Source organism: Oncorhynchus kisutch, linkage group LG19 (genome assembly GCF_002021735.2).
Source record: "Oncorhynchus kisutch isolate 150728-3 linkage group LG19, Okis_V2, whole genome shotgun sequence".
In the NCBI taxonomy this organism is placed as follows: Eukaryota; Metazoa; Chordata; class Actinopteri; order Salmoniformes; family Salmonidae; genus Oncorhynchus; species Oncorhynchus kisutch.
This window is the reverse complement of record NC_034192.2, coordinates 21,091,564-21,118,458: the sequence shown is the minus strand read 5'-3', so window position 1 is coordinate 21,118,458 and position 26,895 is coordinate 21,091,564. Positions and strand designations below refer to the sequence as shown.

At 45.4% G+C, this 26,895-nt stretch overlaps 1 protein-coding gene across 1 annotated transcript in view; it reads left to right on the top strand.

Moving 5' to 3' along the window:
- The first annotated feature begins 2,270 nt into the window (after positions 1 to 2,270).
- slc13a2 (solute carrier family 13 member 2) overlaps positions 2,271 to 26,895 on the top strand; it is a 70,082-nt gene continuing 45,457 nt past the window's right edge. The window contains exons 1-5 of the mRNA XM_031797337.1: positions 2,271 to 2,637; positions 18,395 to 18,523; positions 18,682 to 18,818; positions 22,207 to 22,460; positions 22,842 to 23,022. Coding sequence (XP_031653197.1) covers positions 2,539 to 2,637; positions 18,395 to 18,523; positions 18,682 to 18,818; positions 22,207 to 22,460; positions 22,842 to 23,022 — 800 coding nt within the window. The 5' untranslated portion in view covers positions 2,271 to 2,538. The remainder of the gene's footprint in view (positions 2,638 to 18,394; positions 18,524 to 18,681; positions 18,819 to 22,206; positions 22,461 to 22,841; positions 23,023 to 26,895) is intronic.

Sequence of the window (26,895 nt, the reverse complement as noted above, 5' to 3'; positions counted from 1 at the left end):
GTCATATAGTTTAGCATATGCATACCTGACCAATTTTTTATAGACCGAGTCACTGGTGCTTCCTGCTTTAATTTTTGCTTGTAAGCAGGAATCAGGAGGATAGAATTGTGGTTGGATTTACCCGATGGAGGGCGAGGGAGAGCTTTTTACGTGTCTCTGTGTGTGGAATACAGGTGATCTAGATTTTTTATCCCCTCAGGTTGCACATTTAACCTGTTGATAGAAATTAGCTAGAACTGATTTAAGATTCCCTGCATTAAAGTCTCCAGCCACTAGGAACGCCACACCTAGGTGAGCGGTTTCCTGATTGCTTATTTGCTTATACAGCTGACTGAGTGCGGTCTTAGTGCCAGCATCCGTCTGTGGTGGTAAATAAACAGCCATGAGAAGTATAGCCTAAAATTCTCTTGGTAAATAGTGTGGTCTGTATTTTATCACAAGATACTATAGACTTCCTTAGATTTCGTGCACCAGCTGTTGTTTACAAATATGCACAGACCGCCCGGAGTGTGCTGTTCTATCTTTTATCTTCGCGACTGAGACGTTGTTCCTCATAGATGTTTCCATTTCACAATAACGGCAGAAATTTGACAAACTGACTTGTTGGAAAGGTGGCATCCTATGACGATACCACATTGAAAGTCACTGAGCTCTTCGTAAGGCCATTCTAGTGCCGGTGTTTGTCTATGGAGATTTCATGGCTGTGTGCTCGATTTTATATACCTGTCATCAAAGGTATATACAATTCGGCTAAAATAGCCAAATCCACTAATTTGAAGGGTTGTCCACATACTTTTGTGTATATATAGTGTAATATTACACGATATGGTATTTAGTGCCAAAGGGGCTAGAATTCTTCCTCATTATGTTTTCACCATTGGTCAAGCGTTCTGTAATTGTGGGAGTGTAAGCATTTATTTGATATTTTTACAGCTTTGGCGCTGTAGTTTACGACTTAATTAAAGTTGTTGAGAGAAGAAAGGGACACAGTGTTCTTACAGTATGTAAGGATTTATGATCTTAAAGCAGGAACATTAGCATTGATTTCTTAATAAGTGGATTAGCACGTACTGTTCTTACAGTTCTTACGAATTCACAGTGTCTGTGTGTTCTCAGACAAATAGATTTACACTGTTTACACTGTGTTTGCACTGCATCGTCCAAAGTCAAATCGTAAGGTTGTTTCTTTGGTCAAATTCAAATGGTAACATTTTAATTCTTTCCAAACCATAATGGTCAAATAAATGTCATAATATCTAATATGTCTGCCAATTTGTCTGCCTTTGTATTACAAAACAGTTATAACATATTAAAACAACTGATTACGTGAAAGCGACCAGTTTGGGGGACAGTCCACAGAATACTGATAAAATGGTTGGAATACCACTCTGTTGACATCATTGGATCGCATTCACACATACTATATCCTTTGTGTGTCAACAATACACTGATGCTGCTTTACGACTGTAACATGAGTGTTACAATAGTGTGCTGTATATGTCAAAAGCAGAGTTCTAAGATCCCACAGCAAACACAACTACAGTTGTAGACAGGAAATGTATAATTGGATCATTGTGTGTATTTGGATCATGACGGTAGGCCGCCATTGTAAATAAGAAAATAAAGGTTAAATAATTATATATATTTTTTATTATTATAGTTAATTAACTGTGACAATAGCTTAAAAATCATTCATTTGTTTGTTCTCTTTTTTTTTAAGTACTACAATCTAAAACACGCGTTCGAGTAGAATAGGGGAAAAGGTATTCACCAAGGGCTTTAAATAAGGGTCAGCAATTGAGAGCTTGAGAGGATATGTAGAGAAGATTGGGAGAAACTCCACAAATACAGGTGTACCAAGCTTGTAGCGTCACACCCAAGAAGACTCGAGGCTGTAATCGCGTGTGCGTGTGTGTGTGCGCCAGAGTTGCAAACCCACTTGCTTATCACCACGGCAAGAGATGAAAAGGGGCTTCAAGTAACTTCCAATAATAGTGTGTGTGATAAATCATTGGAATTGGACATTTAGATAAAGTTGAAAGAACTTTATTGTCTGGTAAATCAATCCTCTATAGTTTGGAGATCACTCTCTCTTTCTCCCTCCCTCCCTCACTTCTCTTATCCTTTACCCTTCCCTCCCTCTTTCTCCTTTTCCTATCTCTCTCTCTCACTCTCTATGATCACCCTCCCTTGTGGTTGAGTTAATGATTAATACTTTCTCTGTGATATAAACTGTAAATGACAGTCTTATTAGGCACCTTTCCTGCAACGCTGTCAGCCTGGAGCACACCAAGGGCTTACCAGTAGCTAACCTGAGGCTTACCTGTATTTGGCTCAGCCAGGAGTGCAGATGTACCTTTCTGTTCACTGCTTTCCGGTTTACATTTTGGTACCCTGAAGGTTGAGCTATCTGGTGCCCAGGTGTATACCTGACCAAACAGTTTTTCGTATTACCTGTAGGTTAGTAGTAAGTTAACGCTAGGTTACCTGTGGTCCAGGTGTGTTTCTGTCTCTGGGTTACCTGTCTGTTGGAGAGCCATGGTTGGGTGTAGCTGGATGTGGAGCCATAGGAACTACCTCATTATCCTCCTCACCCCACTTCTCCTCCTGCCTCTGCCTCTGCTCATCCCCACACCAGTAAGTGTGTGTGTGTGTGTGTGTGTGTGTGTGTGTGTGTGTGTGTGTGTGTGTGTGTGTGTGTGTGTGTGTGTGTGTGTGTGTGTGTGTGTGGGTGTGTGTGTGTGTGTGTGTGGGTGTGTGTGTGGGTGTGTGTGTGTGTTGCTAGCATTTACATTCTTATTAAAAAGTATTTTCAAATCGAGTGTTATTTGTCACATGCCTCGTAATCAACAGGTGTGGACTAACAGTGAAATACTTACTTACGGGCCCTTCCCAACAATGCAGAGAGAAAAAAGAAAAACAATAGAAAATTCACAATAAGTAACAATAATTTGGCTATATACACAGTCTATCACTACTGAGTTGATGTGCAGGGGTACGAGGTAAATATGTACATATAGGTAGGGGAAAAGTGACTAGGCAACAGGATTGACAATAAGCGGTAGCAGTAGGGTATTTAATGAGTCAATAGAGTGCAGAAGGGGTCTATGCAGATAGTCCAGGAAGCTATTTGGTTAACTATTTATCAGTCTTATGGCTTGGGGGTAGAAGCTGTTCAGGGTCCTGTTGGTTCCAGACTTGGTGCATCAGTACCGCTTGCCATGGGGTAGCAGAGAGAGCAGTATGACTTTGTGGCTCGAGGCTTTGACAATTTTTAGGCATTCCTCTGACACCGCCTGGTATAGAGTTCCTGGAGTTCCCTCTGTAGCGGCTTGTGGTCAGAAGCCAAACAGTTGCTGTACCAAGCGGTGATGCGGCCAGTTAACTTCTTACGGATGTAATCCCGTTAACGGGATTGTGAAAGTGCAGGGCGCCAAATTCAAACAACAGAAATCTCATTATTAAATTTCTCAAACATTCAAGTATTATACACCATTTTAAAGATAAACTTGTTGTTAATCCCACCACAGTGTCTGATTTAAAAAAGGGTTTACGACGAAAGCATACCATGGGATTATGTTAGGTCAGCGCCTAGTCACAGATAAACACAGCCATTTTCCAGCCAAAGAGAGGAGTCACAAAAAGCAGAAATAGAGATAACATTAATCACTAACCTTTGATGATCACTCCTAGGACTTCATGTTACACAATACATGTATGTTTTGTTCGATATCAAAAAATCTCAGTTTACATTGGCGTGTTATGTTCAGTAATGTTTTGCCTCCAAAACATATGGTGATTTTGCAGTGAGCCACATCAATTTACAGAAATACTCATCATAAACATTGATGAAAGATACAAGTGTTATGCAGAGAATTAAAGATATACTTCTCCTTAATGCAACTGCTGTCAGATTTCAAAAAAGCTTTATGGCAAAAGCACACCATGTGATAATCTGAGTACAGCGCACAGCCACCAAACAGATACTCGCCATGTTGTGGAGTCAACAAAAGTCAGAAACAGCATTATAAATATTCACTTACCTTTGAAGATCTTCATCGGAATGCACTCATAGGAATCCCAGTTCCACAATGAATGTTTGTTTTGTTCGATAAACTCCATAATTTATGTCCAAATACCTCCTTTTAGTCCAGTAAATCAAATGCACAAGGTGCGAGCACTAAGTCCAGACGAAAAGTCAAAAAAGTTATATTACAGTTCGTAGAAACATGTCAAACGATGTATAGATTCAATCTTTAGGATGTTTTTATCATAAATCTTCAATAATGTTTCAACCGGACAATTCCTTTGTCTTTAGAAATGAGATGGAACAGAGCTCGTGCTCAAGGCCGCGCACGTGACTAAACTAATGGCTTTCAGCCAGACCCCTGATACAAACAGCTCTTATTCGCTCCCCCTTCACAGTCGAAGCATGAAACAAAATTCTAAAGACTGTTAACATCTAGTGGAAGCCTTAGGAAGTGCAATCGGACCAAATTTTACACTGTATATTGGATAGACAATGACTTGAAAAACTACAAGCCACAGATTTCCTACTTCCGGGTTGGATTTTTCTCAGGTTTTCACCTGCCATATGAGTTCTGTTATACTCACAGACATCATTCAAACAATGTTAGAAACTTCAGAGTGTTTTCCATCCAAATCTACTACTAATATGCATATCTTAGCTTCTGGGCCTGAGTAGCAAGCAGTTTACTCTGGGCACGCTTTTAGCAAGCAGTTTACTCTGGGCACGCTTTTCATCCGAACGTGAAATAGCACCCTCAGCCATAAGAAGTTTTAAATGCTCTCAATGGTGCATTTGTGTGTGGACCATGTTAAATCCTTGGTGATGTGAACACAGAGGAGCTTGCCTGGTTAGAGGGATATTGATTGGTATCCATAATGAAGAGAAAGAGCTCCTAAATCAGAATGAGCAGCAGTTCTGAGGAGGGAACATGTTGATGTCATCAAGTGCAAAACACTGTGAGGAGCGAGGCTCCAAAATACCAAGGTTCATTATTAGATAACAGCAGATACTAGTAGATATACATTAAATATAAAAATATATATCTTCCGTCACGATCGTCAAAATAACAAGAGGAATACCTATGTGAGAATGCTGTTCATCAACTACAGCTCAGCATTTAATCATGATTACCAACAATGACGAGACGGCCTACAGGGAGGAGGTGAGGGCCCTTGGAGTGTGGTGTCAGGAAAATAACCTCACACTCAACGTCAACAAAACTAAGGAGATGATTGTGGACTTCAGGAAACAGCAGAGGGAGCACCCCCCTATCCACATCGATGGGACCGTAGTGGAGAGGGTAGTAAGTTTTATGTTCCTCGGCGTACACATCAAAGACAAACTGAATTGGTCCACACACACAGACAGCATCGTGAAGAAGGCGCAGCAGCGCCTCCTCAACCTCAGGAGGCTGAAGAAATTTGGCTTGTCACCAAAAGCACTCAGCACTCAGGCGGTGCTGTATCACCGCCTGGTACGGCAACTGCTCCGCCCCACAACCGTAAGGCTCTCCAGAGGGTAGTGGTCTGCACAACGCATCACCGGTAGCAAACTACCTGCCCTCCAGGACAACCACACCACCCGATGTCACAGGAAGGCCATAAAGATCATCAAGGACAACAAGAGACCGAGAGACTGAAAAACAGCTTCTATCTCAAGGCCATCAGACTGTTAAAGAGCCAACGCTAACATTGAGTGGCTGCTGCCAACAGTCTGGCATTTCATTTTTACATTTATTGTTCAACAAGTTTTTGCTTGGTTGTTCTACTAGATATTAGATAACATTAGATGTGTCACGGCCGTCCTCCTCTTCATCTGAAGAGGAGAGGCGAGAAGGATCGGACCAAAATGCGGCGTCGTAAGTGTCCATGGTAAATCTTTAATAAAGCAAGTACTGACACTGTATACAAAACAATAAACAAATGACGACCGTGAAGCTACAACATAGACAATCACCCACCAACAAACAGTGCAACCCAGGCTACCTAAGTATGATTCTCAATCAGAGACAACTAATGACACCTGCCTCTGATTGAGAACCATACTAGGCCGAAACATAGAAATACCCAAATCATAGAAAAACAAACATAGACTGCCCACCCAACTCACGCCCTGACCATACTAAATAAATACAAAACAAAGGAAATAAAGGTCAGAACGTGACAGTATCCCCCCCCAAAAGGTGCGGACTCCGGCCGCAAAACCTTGACCTATAGGGGAGGGTCTGGGTGGGCGTCTGTCCGCGGTGGCGGCTCTGGCGCGGGACGCGGACCCCACTTAACCATTGTCTTTGTCCGCCTTATTGTCCGCCTCCGTGGCTTTCTAACCATGACCACCCCTCTCAATGACCCCACTGGACAGAGGGGCGGAAGCTCTGGACAGAGGGGCGGAAGCTCTGGACAGAGGGGCAGAAGCTCTGGACAGAGGGGCAGAAGCTCTGGCACCTCTGGGCTGAGGGGCTCTGGCGCCTCAGACTCCGGCAGCAGCGCCGGACAGGCGGGATACTCCGGCAGCAGCGCCGGACAGGCGGGATACTCCGGCAGCAGCGCCGGACAGGCGGGAGACTCCGGCAGCAGCGCCGGACAGGCGGGAGACTCCGGCAGCAGCGCCGGACAGGCGGGAGACTCCGGCAGCAGCGCCGGACAGGCGGGAGACTCCGGCAGCAGCGCCGGACAGGCGGGAGACTCCAGCAGCAGCGCCGGACAGGCGGGAGACTCCGGCAGCAGCGCCGGACAGGCGGGAGACTCCGGCAGCAGCGCCGGACAGGCGGGAGACTCCGGCCGCAGCGCCGGACAGGCGGGAGACTCCGGCCGCAGCGCCGGACAGGCGGGAGACTCCGGCAGCAGCGCCGGACAGGCGGGAGACTCCGGCAGCAGCGCCGGACAGGCGGGAGACTCCGGCAGCAGCGCCGGACAGGCGGGAGACTCCGGCAGCAGCGCCGGACAGGCGGGAGACTCCGGCCGCAGCGCCGGACAGGCGGGAGACTCCGGCCGCAGCGCCGGACAGGCGGGAGACTCCGGCCGCAGCGCCGGACAGGCGGGAGACTCCGGCCGCAGCGCCGGACAGGCGGGAGACTCCGGCCGCAGCGCCGGACAGGCGGGAGACTCCGGCAGCAGCGCCGGACAGGCGGGAGGCTCCGGACAGGCGGGAGGCTCCGGACAGGCGGGAGGCTCCGGCAGCGGCGCCGGACAGGCGGGAGGCTCCGGCAGCGGCGCCGGACAGGCGGGAGGCTCCGGCAGCGGCGCCGGACAGGCGGGAGGCGCCGGACAGGCGGGAGGCTCCGGCAGCAGCGCCGGACAGGCGGGAGGCTCCGGACAGGCGGGAGGCTCCGGCGCCGGACAGGCGGGAGGCGCTGGACAGGCGGGAGACTCCGGCCGCAGCGCCGGACAGGCGGGAGACTCCGGCCGCAGCGCCGGACAGGCGGGAGACTCCGGCCGCAGCGCCGGACAGGCGGGAGACTCCGGCCGCAGCGCCGGACAGGCGGGAGGCTCCGGCAGCAGCGCCGGACAGGCGGGAGGCTCCGGACAGGCGGGAGGCTCCGGCAGCGGCGCCGGACAGGCGGGAGGCTCCGGACAGGCGGGAGGCTCCGGCAGCGGCGCCGGACAGGCGGGAGGCGCCAGACAGGCGGGAGACTCCGGCAGCGGCGCCGGACAGGCGGGAGGCTCCGGACAGGCGGGAGGCTCCGGCAGCAGCGCCGGACAGGCGGGAGGCTCCGACAGCGGCGCCGGACAGGCGGGACCACCTGCAGGGAGGAGACAGAGAGACAGCCTGGTGCGTGGGGCTGCCACAGGAGCCACCAGGCTGGGGAGACCCTCAGGAGGCTTGGTGTTAGGAGGCACCTGAAGGACCGGGCTGTGGGGGAGCACTGGAGCTCTGGTGTGCAACCTTGGCACCACTTCCCCAGGCTGGACAACTACTCTAGCCCGGACCATCCAGAGTGCAGGCACAGGTTGAACCGGGCTGTGGATAAGCACGGGAGATCTAGTGCTCACTACACGCACCTCTCCCCTAGGCTCCACTCCCACATTCGCCCGGCACGAGCGGAGCGCAGGCAGAGGACGCACTGCACCCTCCCAGCGCCCCGGAGACACAGCACGCAGAGCCGGCGCAGGATAACCTGGACCAAAACTGCGTACCGGCGACCAGACCCGCTGAGCAGGCACCATACGCCCTGGCTCGATGCCCACACTCTCACGGCACTTTCGGGGGGCTGCCCTATAGCGCACCGGGCTATGGGCACGCACTGGCGACACCGTGCGCTTAACCGCATAACACGGTGCCTGACCAGTAATGCGCTGCTTATAATAAGCACGAGGAGTGAGCTCAGGTCTGCTACCTGGCTTCCTACCACACCTCGTCTGTCTCTCGTACCTGTCGCACTGCCGTGCTGCCTCCTCATATCGCCGCCGCTCAGCTTTCGCTGCCTCCAGCTCTGCTTTGGGGCGACGATATTCCCCAGCCTGCGCCCAGGGTCCTCTCCCGTCTAGAATCTCCTCCCATGTCCAGGAGTCCTGTGATGCTGGCCGCTGTTTTTGCTGTTGTTGCTGCTGCTGCTGCTGTCGTCGCTGCTGCTTACCACGCCGCTTGGTCCTTGGTTGGTGGGTGATTCTGTCACGGCCGTCCTCCTCTTCATCTGAAGAGGAGAGGCGAGAAGGATCGGACCAAAATGCGGCGTCGTAAGTGTCCATGGTAAATCTTTAATAAAGCAAGTACTGACACTGTATACAAAACAATAAACAAATGACGACCGTGAAGCTACAACATAGACAATCACCCACCAACAAACAGTGCAACCCAGGCTACCTAAGTATGATTCTCAATCAGAGACAACTAATGACACCTGCCTCTGATTGAGAACCATACTAGGCCGAAACATAGAAATACCCAAATCATAGAAAAACAAACATAGACTGCCCACCCAACTCACGCCCTGACCATACTAAATAAATACAAAACAAAGGAAATAAAGGTCAGAACGTGACAAGATGATTCAAATATTTCATACAAATCTCCAAATCTCTCCAATCTCCTTTTAGTTTTATGCTGTAGTGCTATATAATGCTCCAGGGGAAATCATTTTTGATTGTTTTGGGATTTTTTTCAAGATTCAGAAGAATTACTAATTCTTATCTAATTCAACTGTTACCATTTACCTGCAACAAAGAATAATATCAAATGAAATTGTATTTGTCACATACACATGGTTAACAGATGTTAATGTGAGTGTAGCGAAATGCTTGTGGTTCTAGTTAAGACAATGCAGTAATAACCAATGAGTAATCTAACCTAACAATTTCACAACAACTACCTTATACACACAAGTGTAAAGGAATGAAGAATATGTACATAAAGATATATGAATGAGTGATGGTACAGAACGGCATAGGCAAGATGCAGTAGATGGTATCGAGTACAGTATATACATATGAGATGAGTAATGTAGGGTATTTTTAAACATATGAAAGTGGCATTGTTTAAAGTGGCTTGTGATACATGTATTACATAAAGATGGCAAGATGCAGTAAATGGTATAGAGTACAGTATATACATATGAGATGAGTAATGTAGGGTATGTAAACATTATATGAAGTCATTTTTTTTAAGTGGCTAGTGATAATTTTTTAAATACATTTTTTAATTATTAAAGTGGCTGGAGTTAAGTCAGTATGTTGGCAGCAGCCACTCAATGTTAGTGGTGGCTGTTTAACAGTCTGATGGCCTTGAGATAGAAGCTGTTTTTCAGTCTCTCAGTCCCAGCTTTGATGCACCTGTACTGACCTCGCCTTCTGGATGATAGCGGGGTGAACAGGCAGTGGCTCAGGTGGTTGTTGTCCTTGATGATCTTTATGGCCTTTCTGTGACATCGGGTGGTGTAGGTGTCCTGGAGGGCAGGTAGTTTGCTACCGGTGATGCGTTGTGCAGACCTCACACTTTCCACCTTCTGCCCTACTGCCCCGTCGATATTTTGTTAACAGTACCACTTAAAAATATAAAAAAAGAAGGTCCAAGTGTCTTCAACACAAGGGATCAAGCTGATTCTATACCAATTCTATACCAATTCTATACCAATTCTATACCAATTCTATACCAATTCTATACCAATTCTATACCAATTCTATACCAATTTACAGAGGCCAGGTCACGAAGGAACGCTTGCCCATTAAAGTTGTTTTGCAAGCGTGTATGACAAATCAGGACAGGTCGTTTCACTGAGCGCCCATTATGAACACAGGCTGTAACACAGTGATCTCTAAGGTCATTACAGAAAAGACCAGACTGATACCTATCAGGTTTATTTGTGGGGATAATATTGAGGAGAGTAGCCTTTTCTGGGTGTTTGGAGTCATACCTTGTGGGATTGGTAATAATATGAGAAAGATTTAGGGAGTCCCATTGCTTTAGGACTTGGTCAGGTGTTTTAAGCATGTCCCAGTTTAGGTCACCTAGGAGGACAAATTCCGACTTAGTGTAAGGGGCCAGGAGATAGCTTAGGGCAGGTAGGGTACAGGCTGGTTGCTGATGGAGGACGAGCAACAGTCAACAAAGAGCTATTTGAATGGGTAATGCTTAAACCCAGCACATCAAATTGTTTGGGGACAGAGTTGGTGGAGACAACCGAGCACTGAAGGTGATCCTTGATAAAGATTGCCACTCCACAACCTTTGAAAGATCTGTCTTGCTAAAAATGGTTACAACCAGAAAGGTTAACATCAGTATTCAAAACATTTCCTCAACCACGTCTCAGTAATGACCAACACATCTGGATTGGAACTGTGAACCCACGCTTTCAATTGATAAATTTGAGGTAATAAGCTTCTCGTGTTAACGTGCAGAAAACCCAGGCTTTTACGAGAGCAGAAATCAGTGAAGCAGATATCAGAGCACAATTGGGGTCAGAATTGGGGCTAGCAACAGTAGATGGGCCAGGGTGTACATGTACATTTCTAGATATCATCAGCAGTGATACAATCAAGGACAGGGAGAGCTCTGCAGTGCTGATTTATGACATTTGAATGTGAGCTAGATGGCAACAAGATCATATTGTACAGAAATTTCATCAGGTAACATGAATATCAAGCTGGCGAGAGGTGGTTAGAATAGGATGGGAGGCCAAAAGTCTGTGTAACCAATAGAGTCAGAGTCCCGAGTGTGGGAACAAACATAGTCTATCCCACGGTTGGGTAAACAAGCACGTTCATAGTCAACAAAGCATGCAGGAGTCATGAGGCAAATAGCAAAATAGGAAAATGCACAAGAAAAAAAATTACGACGTGGGGCTAGCCATTGTAAGTTCAGAGTCAACAGTGCAGACGGTGAACAGATCCACCAGGTGGAATAGTAGTTGTCACACCCACTTGGGAGAAGCTTTGATTTCTGGAGGCAGATTTCTTGAAGAAAATGCCACTGAATGGTCTTTTAACAGTAGGAGGGTGCTTCAAAGGCCTTCGGATTTGGGTGTGGAAGGCTGTGAGAGACTCCTGCCATTTGTTGGGCTCAAAGGCTTCGACACCTCTCTCTTCACACCTCAGTGCTAATAGAAGTTGTATCTCGTCTGTCACAGGTTGGGTGGTGTCCTCAGGTTTCTGCTGTTTGTTAGCTTGGAAGAAAGAATCCTTGATAGTAGTAATCCTTAAGGTGTCACGTGCTGATCTTAGTTCCTTTTTTTATGTCTCTATTTTAGTTTGGTCAGGGCGTGAGTTGCGGTGGGTATTCTATGTTTTGTATTTAGTGTTCAGTTTATTAAAGGCATCATGAACACATAATACACTTTGGTCTACTCCTTCTTCCACCAACGAGAATCGTTACATAAAGGTAATTTTGTCCAAAAATGTGGTTTTAGGTTTTGGGCTGTGGAGGGTAGCATCCTGTATATGTCCCTACCCGAAAAATGCAAGTTTACCTAACTCTAAATCTATCTTCTTATAAAAAAAATGTGAGATATCTCTCTCTCTCTCTCTCTCTCTCTCTCTCTCTCTCTCTCTCTCTCTCTCACACACACACACACACACACACGCTCCCTTCATCGCTTTATGACTCTAAAACCTAATTAAAATAAACAAAAAAGTGTACATCCTATCTTAATCTATCAGGGAGATGGAGTTGACCATTTATAATAATTTCAATATTGTTTGTTTAAATCAATCAAAAAAAAGATAACTTTACAGACCATGAGGTCGTGTTGCACTACATGTAATGAGGACATGAATAAGGGGTCCTGCTCATGAATAATGTAGCTCCCTGCTCATTCCTGATTAATTTAAGATTGTAGACTAATTTGACTGAGTTGACCAAATCTCTGGACACATTTTTCAGGAATCACAGTTTTTAAAATAGTAAACACTTTTTGGGGGAGCGCTTGAAATTGGGATCCTTTACTCCGGACATGGGCATTTCTGGGCATGGAGCCGACATGGATATGAATAATATTGAAAATATGTAGAAAATACCAAAAGCAAATCTTTCACCTTCAAAAAATTCCCCCTAAAGGTAAGCTCAAATAACAAAATACTTTTTTCACCTATAAAAATACATTTTCCAGACTTTCAAGAATCCCTGAACTACTTCTATTGGAAGTATTTATAAATATTTTCAAATAATTTACTATACTATTTTGAACTATTTTCAAATACGTATTTCCAAATACAATATTTGAAATACCAAACAGACACGGGTTCAAATGCATGGGAGTATTTAAACATTAATATTTGCAAATGCATGCCAATAATTTGCCAATAATTTGCTAGTCTATTTCTAAATACACAATATTGTGTTTTTACTGTGTGCTTATTCTCAGAAACCCTTTGTTTTTCCAGTGATGGACTATGCTGCTGGGGTATGGGGATCCAACGTGCGTACTAATTGTAACAATGTTCAAAACAGAGAAATCCGCTGCTTTTTTGTAGGGCGCGAACTGACTCCAAACCTGGCCATCTGTGGAGATATGGGTTGGGAACCATGTGTGGTTAGGCAAAAAGGTGACATGGTATGTCTATGGCGCAGACGGATAAATATGCCAGAACACAGAATCACAAAAAAAGTGTTAGACTGGGACCTTACTCATAACAACAATCCGTGGACTAGAGAATTGTTATCTATTTTTTGTGAAACTGATTTTCAGTATAAATATTCAGGAACAAATTATCATGTGGTGTAACCCAAATCAAGGATAAACTTTTTCTAATCCACAAGGAAAAATGGGAAGCTGATATTTGGTTTAAACTTCAATTTAGAATGTACACTCCCACTGGGCACACATACCACGGCATTTCAATGTGGGTAAAATTTGGCTGAGACATTGATCAATGAGATTTCAACCTTTATTCACTCACTCAAAAAGACAGCCAGAATTGTTGAATTCCCGATATGTTATCACTATGCTTTCAACCATCTAAAACCCCAAGCAAATTACAATGGAATAACAATGTCTGATTTTTGGTTTAGTGGTCATCTAAATGTGTTATTACTGCACTTTCAACCATTTAAAAGCAAAGGAAAGTTCAAATGGGAATACAATGTCAGATTTTTTATTCATACAAAAGCGTGATGTTTTATCACTGTGCTTCATCTAATAGCAAAAACCAAATGACATGGTATCCAGTTGAGATTACATTAAAAGTACATGGTGCAAGTGATCAATGCTGTTCGAGATCCTGCACAAATTATTACAGCAATTGTGAAGATCTCCACTGACCTGCGATCTTTGCATGTTATCTTGAACATGCAAACACCCCATTATTACATAAGAAGATATTTATATTCATAGTTACTACAGGCTACCCTCAATGTGGCCGTTACTCATTTTAAGGTTAAATAAATACTGTTATATTAGTTTGTAAGATTAACTTTTGGCTATTTACTGTATTACAAAAGTAATATATAAAAATGATGAATTGTGTTTGATAGTCAACTCAACCAAATATCAACATTTGAAGGAGACGTATATTTTGTACAGGTGACTTAGTCTGGCTTCAATTTCAGTTTGTCTACAAATTAAGAATTGATATGTTGGCTTTACGACTCCATCTCAACCAATAATCACATCAAACTTCATGTAAAGTGCATTTAAGGTTTGATTTAATTTAGTCCTATTTTTTTACTTCGATTTTTGGTTGAGATGGAGACAAGAGTCCAACATATTAATGATGAACTTGAAGAATATATTTGAAATCAACCAAAACTTGAAACCCTAGGCCTATATGTAATCCAAAAAAAAAGGAAACATCCTCTCAATGTCAACTGTGTTTATTTTCAGCAAACGAAACATGTGTAAATATTTGTATGAACATAACAAGATTCAAAAACTGAGACAGAAACTGAACAGGTTCCACAGACATGTGACTAGCAGAAATTGAATAATGTGTCCCTGAACAAAGGGAGGTCAAAATCAAAAGTAACAGTCAGTATCTGGTGTGGTCACCAGCTGCACTAAGAACTGCAGTGCATCTCCTCCTCATGGACTGCACCAGATTTTCCAGTTCTTGCTGTGAGATGTTACCCCTCTTCCACCAAGGCACCTGCAAGTTCCCGGACATTTCTGGGGGGAATGGCCCTAGCCCTCACGTTCTGATCCAACAGGTCCCAGAGGTGCCCAATGGGATCCGAGCTCTTCGCTGGCCATGGCAGAACACTGACATACCTGTCTTGCAAGAAATCATGCACAGAACGAGCAGTATGGCTGGAGGCATTGTCATGCTGCAGGGTCATGTCAGGATGAGCCTACAGGAAGGGTACCACATGAGGGAGGAGGATGTCTTCCCTGTAACGCACAGTGTTGAGATTGCCTGCAATGACAACAGCTCAGTCCGATGATGCTGTGACACACCGCGCCAGACCATGACGGACCCTCCACCTCCAAATCGATCCCACTCCAGTGTACAGGCCTCGGTGTAACGCTCATTCCTTCAACGATAAACATGAATCCGACCATCACCCCTGGTGAGACAAAACCGTGACTCGTCAGTGAAGAACACTTTTTGCCAGTCGTGTCTGGTCCAACGACGGTGGGTTTGTGCCCATAGGAAACATTGTTGCCGGTCATGTCTGGTGAGGACCTGCTTACAACAGGCCTACAAGCCCTCAGTCCAGCCTCTCTCAGCCTAATGCGGACAGTCTGAGCACTGATGGAGGGATTGTTCCTGGTGTAACTCGGGCAGTTATTGTTGCCATCCTGTGTCTGTCCTGCAGGTGTGATGTTCGGATGTACCGATCCTGTGCAGGTGTTGTTATACATGGTCTGCCACTGCGAGGATGATCAGTTGTCTGTCCTGTCTCCATGTAGCGCTGCCTTAGGCATCTCACAGTACGGACATTGCAATTTATTGCCATGGCCACATCTGCTGTCGTCATGCCTCCTTGCAGCATGCCCAAGGCACGTTCACGCAGATGAGCAGGGATCCTGGGCATCTTTCTTTTGGTGTTTTTCAGAGTCAGTAGAAAGGCCTCGTTAGTGTCCTAAGTTTTCATAACTGTGACCTTAGTTGCCTACCGTCTGTAAGCTCTTAACAACCATTCCACAGGTGCATGTTCATTAATTGTTTATGTTTCATTGAACCAGCATGGGAAACAGTGTTAAAAACCCTTTACAATGAAGGTCTGTGAAGTTATTTGGATTTTTACTAATTATCTATGAAAGACAGTCCTGAAAAAGGTATTTTTCTTTTTCTGCTGAGTTGATTGTGCATTTTTTGTTAATCCCTGGGTTGAATTGAAGCAAAAGCTGTTGGTGACTTTTCAAAGGATATATAGGCTTAAATAATATCATTGATGATATGCAGTGCCTTCGGAAAGTATTCATACATAAGTATTCAGACCCTTTACTCAGACCCTTTAGCAGCGATTAGACCATTGAGTCTTCTTGGGTATGACGCTACAGGCTTGGCACACCTGTATCTGGAGAGTTTCTTACATTCCTCAGTGCAGATTCTCTCAAGCTCTATCTGGTTGGATGGGGAGCATTGCTGCACAGCTATTTTCAGGTATTTTCAGAGCTGTCCGATCGGATTCAAGTCCTGTTGGAAGGTGAACCTTCGCCCCAGTCTCAATCCTGACTAGACTCTCAGTCCCTGCCCAGTGAAAAACATCCCCACAGCATGATGCTGTCACCACCATGCTTCACCGTAGGGATAGTGCCAGGTTTCCTCCAGACGTGAAGGTTGGCATTCAGGCTAAAGAGTGCAATCTTGGTTTCATCTGAGAATCTTTAGGTGCCTTTTGGCAAACTCCAAGTGGGTTGCCATGTGCAGTTTTACTGAGGACTGGCTTCTGTCTGTACATTCTACCATAAAGGCCTGATTGGTGGAGTGCTGCAGAGATGGTTGTCCTTCTGGAAGGTTCATCTTCTCAGAGGAACTCAGGAGCTCTTTCAGAGTGACCATCGGGTTCCTGATCACCTGCCTCACCAAGGCCCTTTCCCCACGATTGCTCAGTTTGGCCAGGTGGCCAGCTCTAGAAAGAGTCTTGGTGGTTCCAAACTTTTTCCATTTAAGAATGTTGGAAGCCACTGTGTTCTTGGGGACCTTCAATGCTGCAGATATTTTTTGGTACCCTTCCCCAGATCCGTGCCTAGACACAATCCTGTCTCGGAGCTCTACAGACAATTCCTTTGACCTCATGTGTTGATTTTTGCTCTGACATGCACTATCAACTGTGGGACATTATATGGACAGGAGTGTGCCTTTGCTAATCCTGTCCAATCAAGTGGACTCAAATCAAGTTGTATAAACATCTCAAGGATGATCAATGGAAACAGGATGCACCTGAGCTCAATTTCGAGTCTCACAGCAAAGGGTCTGAATACTTATGTAAATAAGGTTTTAGGTTTTCTGTTTTAAAAAACACGTTTTCGCTTTGTCATTATGGGGTATTGTTTGTAGATTGCTCATGATTTTTAATTTATTTAATTCATTGTAGAATAAGACTGTAACGCAAGTTGTGAAAAAGGTCAAGGGGTCTGAATACTTTCCAAAATCACTGTGTGACTAATGAAGTATGGTTACATTTAATTTGTTCTTTTAAACCAAAATGTTGGATTGACTTCGAAAATAACAGTGAATATATTTAGTTATTAAGACATCTCTCAATAATCATTCTCAGGATAGCACATTGGTAGTAGTTAGTGACAAATATCAGAGTTAAGCAGGGCAGGGCTTGATTAAAACCCTGGATTGCAAGACCAAATGAATAGCTGTAGATAGATCAACTCTTCAGTAGGAGGCTTGCATTATGTTTAGTTTGCTCAGTTTGTTCACAATGCCTGGGGAAGGAGGAGGAGGAGGAGAAATGCACTATTTGTGTAATGTGGCTAGATGGTAGCTGTACATAATTATTGTATATATGTGTATAATTTGTCAAATGTTATTTGGCTTTCAGTACAAGGAAAATGGTATTGTGTTTCGTAGTGTCTTGTAAGCCCATGTGGCTGGGCACCGGTAGATTTTCAGAGACTTAAATAAATCATATCAATCAATCATATTCAACTACTTGTATTTTCAAGAAAAATTATGTCAAAATGTATTTGAAAGTAATTGAAATACCCTAAATAGTATTTGAACCCAGATCTGCACTGTTCACACTCAACAAATACACAATACATACAGTGGACATTGCCCATGTCATACACATCTTGTACCACCACATACATAATACATACAGTATATTGCATTCTGCCCATACACATTTTGTCGGTGGCACACTGACACAACCTGAAACTGAATAGCACAGTCAATGGAATTGTACAAGAGAGAGAACCCAAACCCAAGGCTACATGGTAGACCAAGGGATAAAGGAAAGCTCTGTTCAAAGCTGAATTCCTGACCTTAGGTCAACTAGCTTGCTACTACTATGATTACCTTTCACACTGTTTCCTTTCTACTGTAACTCTCTCCTGGTTTGTTGTAAAATATTATCTGTTCTAAACCAATGTGTTGGAATGGAAAGTTTTCAGCCAGCGAGGTTAATTAAATAATGAATTTGTATTTCTCCCTCCGGCCCATAAAGTGTGTCATAAAAGACAATTGCATGGATGAATGTTCGTTTTTATGATCAAAGGTTACAGCTATTTACTATTTCTCTGTTGTGTGTGTGTGTGTGTGTTTAAGATTATGTGCATGTATGTTTAAGAGAGAGACTTAATACAGAGAAACAGTAGTAGTGCTATACATTTTCTAATTCAGTCAGTTTAGCAATTCCAGAACCCACAAGTGAAAATCCATCCCTTTCTGGTCTAATGGAGAGCTAGGCAGTTGCTATTGTTGTTCAACGTGTAATGAAACTGGCCATATTCTGTTTCAAGTTTGTATTCTAACCCCCCCCCCCTCTATTCCTCTCACTCTCTCTCTCTTTTTCTCCATCTGTGTCTGTGTACAGGAGGCTAAGTGTGGCTATGCTATCATCCTGATGGCACTGTACTGGTGTACAGAGTGCATGCCCCTGGCTGTGACTGCCCTACTGCCTGTTGTCCTCTTCCCTATGATGGGCATCATGGAGTCTGGAGCAGTACGCAAACATTACACAAACAAATCAATACAAATGACTGAAACCTGATGTCCACGCTTTAGTCAGTGGGCTGACTAGGTCCTGACCTGTGTGTGTGTGTGTGTGTGTGTGTGTGTGTGTGTGTGTGTGTGTGTGTGTGTGCATGTTACCTTTTCCAGGTGTGTGTCCAGTACCTAAAGGACTCTAACATGCTGTTCATCGGTGGTCTGTTGGTGGCCATCGCTGTTGAGAACTGGAATCTTCACAAACGCATCGCCCTCCGAGTACTACTAGTGGTGGGGGTACGACCGGCACTGTAAGTACAATAAGTTAGCTAGTAGCCACTGTAATACAGTAGCATTTATACTGTACAGTCAGAGTTAGCTACCGTTCTACAAAATATAGTCAGAGAAAGCAACATTAGCTACAAAATATAGTCAGAGTTAGCAACATTATCTACTGCTCTACAAAATACAGTCAGAGTTAGCAATATAAGCTACCGTTCTACAAATCAAATCAAATTTATTTGTCACATACACATGGTTAGCAGATGTTAATGCGAGTGTAGCGAAATGCTTGTGCTTCTAGTTCCGACAATGCAGTAATAACCAACGAGTAATCTAACCTAACAATTCCAAAACTACGACCTTATACACACAAGTGTAAAGGGATAAAGAATATGTACATAAAGATATGAATGAGTGATGGTACAGAACGGCATAGGCAAGATGCAGTAGATGGTATCGAGTACAGTATATACATATGAGATGAGTAATATAGGGTATGTAAACAAAGTGGCATAGTTTAAAGTGGCTAGTGATACATGTATTACATAAAGATGCAGTAGATGATATAGAGTACAGTATATACATATACATATGAGATGAATAATGTAGGGTATGTAAACATTATATTAAGTAGCATTGTTTAAAGTGGCTAGTGATATATTTTACATCAATTTCCATCAATTCCCATTATTGAAGTGGCTGGAGTTGAGTCAGTGTGTTGGCAGCAGCCACTCAATGTTAGTGGTGGCTGTTTAACAGTCTGATGGCCTTGAGATAGAAGCTGTTTTTCAGTCTCTCGGCCCCTGCTTTGATGCACCTGTACTGACCTCGCCTTCTGGACGATAGCGGGGTGAACAGGCAGTGGCTCGGGTGGTTGTTGTCCTTGATGATCTTTATGGCCTTCCTGTGACATCAGGTGGTGTAGGTGTCCTGGAGGGCCCCCGGTGATGCGTTGTGCAGACCTCACTACCCTCTGGAGAGCCCTACGGTTGTGGGCGGAGCAATTGCCGTACCAGGCGATGATACAGCCCGACAGGATGCTCTCGATTGTGCATCTGTAGAAGTTTGTGAGTGCTTTTGGTGACAAGCCGAATTTCTTCAGCCTCCTGAGGTTGAAGAGGCGCTGCTGCGCCTTCTTCACGATGCTGTCTGTGTGAGTGTACCAATACAGTTTGTCTGTGATGTGTACGCCGAAACTCTTAAAACTTACTACCCTCTCCACTACTGTCCCATCGATGTAGATAAGGGGGTGCTCCCTCTGCTGTTTCCTGAAGTCCACAATCATCTCCTCAGTTTTGTTGACGTTGAGTGTGAGGTTATTTTCCTGACACCACACTCCGAGGGCCCTCACCTCCTCCCTGTAGGCCGTCTCGTCGTTGTTGGTAATCAAGCCTACCACTGTAGTGTCATCCGCAAACTTGATAATTTAGTGCATGGCCACGCAGTCGTGGGTGAACAGGGAGTACAGGAGAGGGCTCAGAACGCACCCTTGTGGGGCCCCAGGGTCTCGAGCTTGATGACAAGTTTGGAGGGTACCATGGTGTTAAATGCTGAGCTGTAGTCGATGAACAGCATTCTCACATAGGTATTCCTCTTGTCCAGATGGGTTAGGGCAGTGTGCAGTGTGGTTGAGATTGCATCGTCTGTGGACCTATTTGGGCGGTAAGCAAATTGGAGAGGGTCTAGGGTGTCAGGTAGTGTGGAGGTGATATGGTCCTTGACTAGTCTCTCAAAGCACTTCATGATGACGGAAGTGAGTGCTATGGGGCGGTAGTTGTCTTGCTCAGTTACCTTAGCTTTCTTGGGAACAGGAACAATGGTGGCCCTCTTGAAGCATGTGGGAACAGCAGACTGGGATAAGGATTGATTGAATATGTCCGTAAACACACCAGCCAGCTGGTCTGCGCATGCTCTGAAGGCGCGGCTGGGGATGCCGTCTGGGCCTGCAGCCTTGCGAGGGTTAACACGTTTAAATGTTTTACTCACGTCGGCTGCAGTGAAGGAGAGTCTGCATGTTTTGGTTGCGGGCCGTGTCAGTGGCACTGTTTCGTCCTCAAAGCGGGCAAAAAAGTTATTTAGTCTGCCTGGGAGCAAGACATCCTGGTCCGTGACCGGGCTGGTTTTCTTTTTGTAATCCATGATTGACTGTAGACCCTGCCACATACCTCTTGTGTCTGAGCCATTGAATTGCGACTCTACTTTGTTTCTATACTGACTCTTAGCTTGTTTGATTGCCTTGCGGAGGGAATAGCTACACTGTTTGTATTCGGTCTTGTTTCCGGTCACCTTGCCCTGGTTAAAAGCAGTGGTTCGTGCTTTCAGTTTCACGCGAATGCTGCCATCAATCCACGGTTTCTGTTTTGGGAATGTTTTAATCGTTGCTATGGGAACAACATCTTCAATGCACGTTCTAATGAACTAAAATACAGTCAGATTTAGTAACGATAGCTACCGCTCTACAAAATACAGTCAGAGTTAGCAATATTAGCTACCATTCTACAAAATTCAGTCAGAGAGCAATATTAGCTACCGTTCTACAAAATACAGTAAGAGTTAGCAACAAAATCTGCCATAATATAACAATAGTCAGAGTTAGCAACATTAGCTACGTACTACAAAATACAGCCATAGTTAGAAATATTAGCTAACTATTAGCTACCTTCGTGAAAAATACAGTCAGAGTTAGCCACATTAGGTAACACATCAGAATTTTTCATATTAGCTACAAAATACAGTCAAAGTTAACAATATTAGCTACCGTCTGGCAAAATACTGTCAGAGTTAGAGAACATTAGCTACCTTACTACTGGTAGTGGGGATATGGCCGGCACTGTAAGTATACTAAGTTAGCTAGTAGCCACTGTAATACAGTAGCATTTACAGTCAGTATACTGTACAGTCAGAGTTAGCAACATTACCTATCATTCTACAAAATACAGTCAGATTTAGCAATATTAGCTACTATTCTACAAAAAACAGTCGGATTTAGCAACAAGAGCTACCGTAATACAAAATGCAGTCAGAGTAAGTAACATTAGTGACTGTTCTACAAATTATAGTCAGTTAGCAATATTAGCTATAGTTCTACAAAATACAGTCAGATTTGGCAACATTAGCTACAGTAATGCAAAATACAGTCAGAGTTATCAAAATTAACTACCGTCCTACAAAATACAGTCTGATTTTGATATATTAGGTACTGTACTGTAAAATGCAGTGAGAGTTAGCAACATTAGCTATCGTCCTCCAAAATACAGTCAGAGTTAGCAACATTAGCTACTGTATCACATAAAACAATAAGAACAATGTTAGAAGTAGGCCTACCTTAGGTATAAAAAAAACAATACAGATAGATATTACATGCAATGCAAAAGTAACGTTTGAATGCAATCACCATCCACATCTCACTCTCTCCAGGCTGATGTCGGGGTTCATGGGTGTGACAGCCTTCCTTTCCATGTGGATCAGTAACACAGCCACCACAGCCATGATGGTGCCCATCGCCCAGGCTGTGCTAGGACAGCTGTGTGCCACAGAGGCCGGGCAGGATGAGCGGGAGCTGCAGGTTGAAGGGAAAGACAACCAGGCCTTTGAACTGGACACCAAAGCACCCCAAGAAGAAGAGATCAACACCAAACAGGACCTCGTCAAGATTCAGCAGGATTATATGTGTAAGTGTAAAGATACATTACTTTCTTTCCTGAATGTAATATTTTTAAAAGGGGAGTTTTATGGTTCTTTCTTAAAAACTTAAAAGTGATGTTATAAAGAACAACCCATTATTGCCTGATATGGTTCCTAGAACCATTTTCAATATGTTTTAATAAGTTGAAAAGAGTACCCTGAATACAGTGTTAATGATTCTTCTGAGACAGGTGTATGTGAATGAATGGAGAACAGGGAATGACAGGAACATGTCTCGTTTAATGTGACCCTATTCCTGACTAACTCTCAAACCTAGTCCTTTTCCCCCCCTAGCCCGCTAACCACATTCCTCATTCTCCTCCACCCCTCCTCTCCCTCTCTGTCCTTCCTCATCTTCCCTCCCCCAGACAAGGATGAGGAGAGGGATGCGGACTCACCTCTGGAGAGGAGAAGAAAAGAGAGAGAGTTGAAGTACCAGCTCTTGACTAAAGGGATGAGTCTGAGTGTGTGCTACTCTGCCAGTATCGGAGGAACAGCCACCCTCACTGGCACCACACCCAACCTCATCCTCAAGGGACAGATGGATGAGTAAGTTACACACACACAGGCACACACATACAGTGCATTCAGAAAGTATTCAGAACCCTTCCCAAATCAAATCAAATTTGATTTGTCACATACACATGGCTAGAAGATGTTAATGTGAGTGTAGCGAAATGCTTGTGCTTCTAGTTAGACCATGCAGTAATATCTAACAAGTAATCTAACAATTCCACAACAACTACCTTTTACACACAACTGTAAAGAGATTAATAAGAATATATACCTAAAGATATATGAATGAGCGATGGCCAAACGGCATAGGCAAGATGCAGTAGATGGTATAGAGTACAGTATATAAATATGAGATGAGTAACGTAGGGTATGTAAACATTATATACACGTAAAGTGGCATTGTTTAAAGTGGCTAGTGATACATTTGTTACATACATTTTTCATTATTAATGTGGCTAGAGATGAGTCAGTATGTTGGCAGCGGACACTCAATGTTAGTGATGGCTGTTTAACAGTCTGATGGCCTTGAGATAGTGGCTCGGGTGGCAGTGGCTCGGGTGGTTGTTGTCCTTGATGATATTTTTGGCCTTCCTGTGACATCGGGTGGTGTAGGTGTCCTGGAGGGTAGGTAGTTTGCCCCCGGTGATGTGTTGTGCAGATCTCACTACCCTCTGGAGAGCCTTACGGTTGTGGGCATAGCAATTGCCGTACCAGGCGGTGATACAGCCCGACAGGATGCTCTCGATTGTGCATCTGTAAACGTTTGTGAGTGTTTTTGGTGACAAGCCAAATTTCTTTAGCCTCTTGAGGTTGAAGAGGCACTGGGTAGACCAGTGCCTCAGTTTGTCCATGATGTGTACGCCATTGAACTTAAAACTTTCCACCTTCTCCACTACTGTCCCGTCAATGTGGATAGGGGGTGCTCCCTCTGGTGTTTCCTGAAGTCCACGATCATCTCCTTAGTTTTGTTGACATTGAGTGTGAGGTTATGTTCCTAACACCACACTCCGAGGGCCCTCACCTCCTCCCTGTAGGCCGTCTCGTCGTTGTTGGTAATCAAGCCTACCACTGTAGTGTCATCTGCAAACTTGATGATTGAGTTGGAGGTATGCATGGCCATGCAGTCATGGGTGAACAGGGAGTACAGGAGAGGGCTGAGAACGCACCCTTGTGGGGCCCCAGTGTTGAGGATCAGCGGGGTGGAGATGTTGTTACCTACCCTCACCACCTGGGGGCGGCCCGTCAGGAAGTCCAGGACCCAGTTGCACACGGCGAGACCCAGGGTCTCGTGCCTAATGACGAGTTTGTTGGGTACTATGGTGTTCATTTATCCTCTTAAGGATCATGCTCTTGTTTTCAATTTTTGCCAAAAATGACATTCCCAAATCTAACTGCCTGTTGTGACAATACAGAGGCGGAGGCAAGATGCAAGCAACGATGGTTTAATGAATAAGGTTTACAGCAGCAACAGGACAGACTGACTGTACTCAGACGGAATCCGACCCAGGGACTAGGGCGCATCTTCCGATGATAGCGTGCTGAGAAATCCAGGGGAGTGTGTCCGGATGTGTAGGAGGGAGCACAGCAGATAATCCACACAAGGGCGGTGAGAGATGAGTACGGACACACGACACAAACTCAGAGAAGTAACAACGATCTGACAACAAGAAACACTGGTTACAGAACATATAAAGGGAAGATAAGTGATTCCAGCTGGCACAGACAATCAGGCCGAGATTGGGAACCACGCCCACACAAACACGGGAGAGAGAGAGAGAGAGAGAGAGAGAGAGAGAGAGAGAGAGAGAGAGAGAGAGAGAGAGAGAGAGAGAGAGAGAGAAAGAGAGAGGGAGGCAGTGGATTCATGAACCGTGACAATACCCCCCCCCCCTAGGAACGCCTCTTGGCGTTCCCAGGCGAATTTACCTGTCGATTGAAATCATCGATAAGGGAGTGATCCAGAATGTCCCTAGCAGGTACCCAACTTCTCTCCTCCGGGCCGTAACCCTCCCAGTCCACCAGGTACTGGAATCCGCGTCCCCTCCTTCTAGAGTCCAAAATACGATTGACAGAAAAGGTGGGTTCCCCATCAACAAGTCGTGGCGGCGGGGGAACCGGGACCGGCGGGTTAATGCGTGCCTGAAACACAGGTTTTATTTTAGACACATGAAAGGTAGGATGAATTCTCCTATACGCCGGAGGAAGCTTGAGCCGGACCGCCACCGGACTAATGATCCTGGTGACTTTGAACGGGCCGATAAATTTGGGGGCAAGCTTGTTCGAAACGGATCGGAGTGGAATGTTCTTAGTAGAAAGCCACACTCTTTGGCCAACGACGTATACCGGAGGCTTCGACCGGTGGCGATCGGCCTTAGCCTTGGTGCGCTCCCCCACCCGGAGAAGAGTCTCACGGGCTCTGCTCCATGCGTGACGGCACCTCTGGATGAAAGCGTGAGCGGAGGGAACAGTGACCTCGGACTCCGTACTGGGAAAGATAGGTGGCTGGTAACCTAAACTACACTCAAACGGAGAGAGACCCGTGGCTGCCACTGGCAACGAATTGTGAGCGTACTCAACCATAGAGAGTTGTTGACTCCAGGAAGAGGGATTCTTAGAAACCAAACATCGCAACACTCTCTCCAAATCTTGGTTGGCCCTCTCCGTTTGACCGTTGCTCTGGGGATGAAACCCTGAAGACAGGCTGACACTCGCTCCCAGTAACCTACAAAACTCTTGCCAAAACTTGGACACAAATTGGGGCCCCCTGTCAGAAACTACGTCCATCGGCAGGCCATGTAAGCGAAAGACGTGATCCACGACAGTTACCGCTGTCTCCTTGGCAGATGGTAATTTAGGCAAGGGAATAAAATGAGCCGCCTTCGAGAACCGGTCCACCACGGTCAAAACAACAGTCTTGCCCTGGGAGGGCGGGAGGGCGGTAACAAAATCTAGCGCGATGTGGGACCAGGGTCTCGAAGGGACCGACAGCGGTTGGAGTAACCCATCTGGGGGTCGATTAGAAGTCTTCCCAGTGGCACAAACCGAGCAAGCCAAGACAAAACTGTGAATGTCACGAGCCATCAGTGGCCACCAAAAGCGTTGCTTAACCAAAAAGCTAGTGCGGCTGACTCCTGGATGACACGCTACGTTGGAGCATTGTCCCCACCGAATAACATCGGACCGACACCCCTCCGGCACAAACAACCGATTAGGCGGGCAACCGGGCGGAGGCGTTACCCCTTCTAAGGCCGTTTTGACCCTCGATTCAACCTCCCATGTGAGTGTGGAGACCACTAGGGTCCCGGGTAGGATGCACTCGGGAGTGGATGGGCGTTCGGAATGGTCAAAAATGCGAGAAAGGGAATCGGGTTTGACATTCTTGGAACCCGGGCGATACGAGAGAGAGAAGTCAAAACGTCCGAAAAAGAGTGCCCACCACGCCTGCCTGGAGTTGAGTCGCTTGGCGGTTCTGATATATTCTAAATTCTTGTGATCGGTCCAAACTATAAAAGGTACCCCCGAACCCTCTAACCAATGGCGCCACTCCTCCAGTGCTAACTTCACTGCCAACAACTCTCTGTTGCCAATGTCGTAGTTGCGTTCCGCAGGTGATAACCGATGGGAAAGGAACGCGCAAGGGTGCATCTTGTCGTCAGAAGAGGAACGTTGGGAAAGTACCGCACCTACCCCCACCTCTGAAGCGTCCACCTCCACCACGAACTGACGCGAGGGATCGGGAGCTATGAGGATGGGAGCCGAAACAAAGCGGCTCTTGAGTTTGGTGAATGCAGCCTCGGCTGTATCGGACCACCTGAACGTCACTCTGGGGGAGGTTAAGGCGGTAAGAGGAGCGACTATCTGGCTAAAGTTGTGAACGAAACGCCGGTAGAAATTGGCGAATCCCAG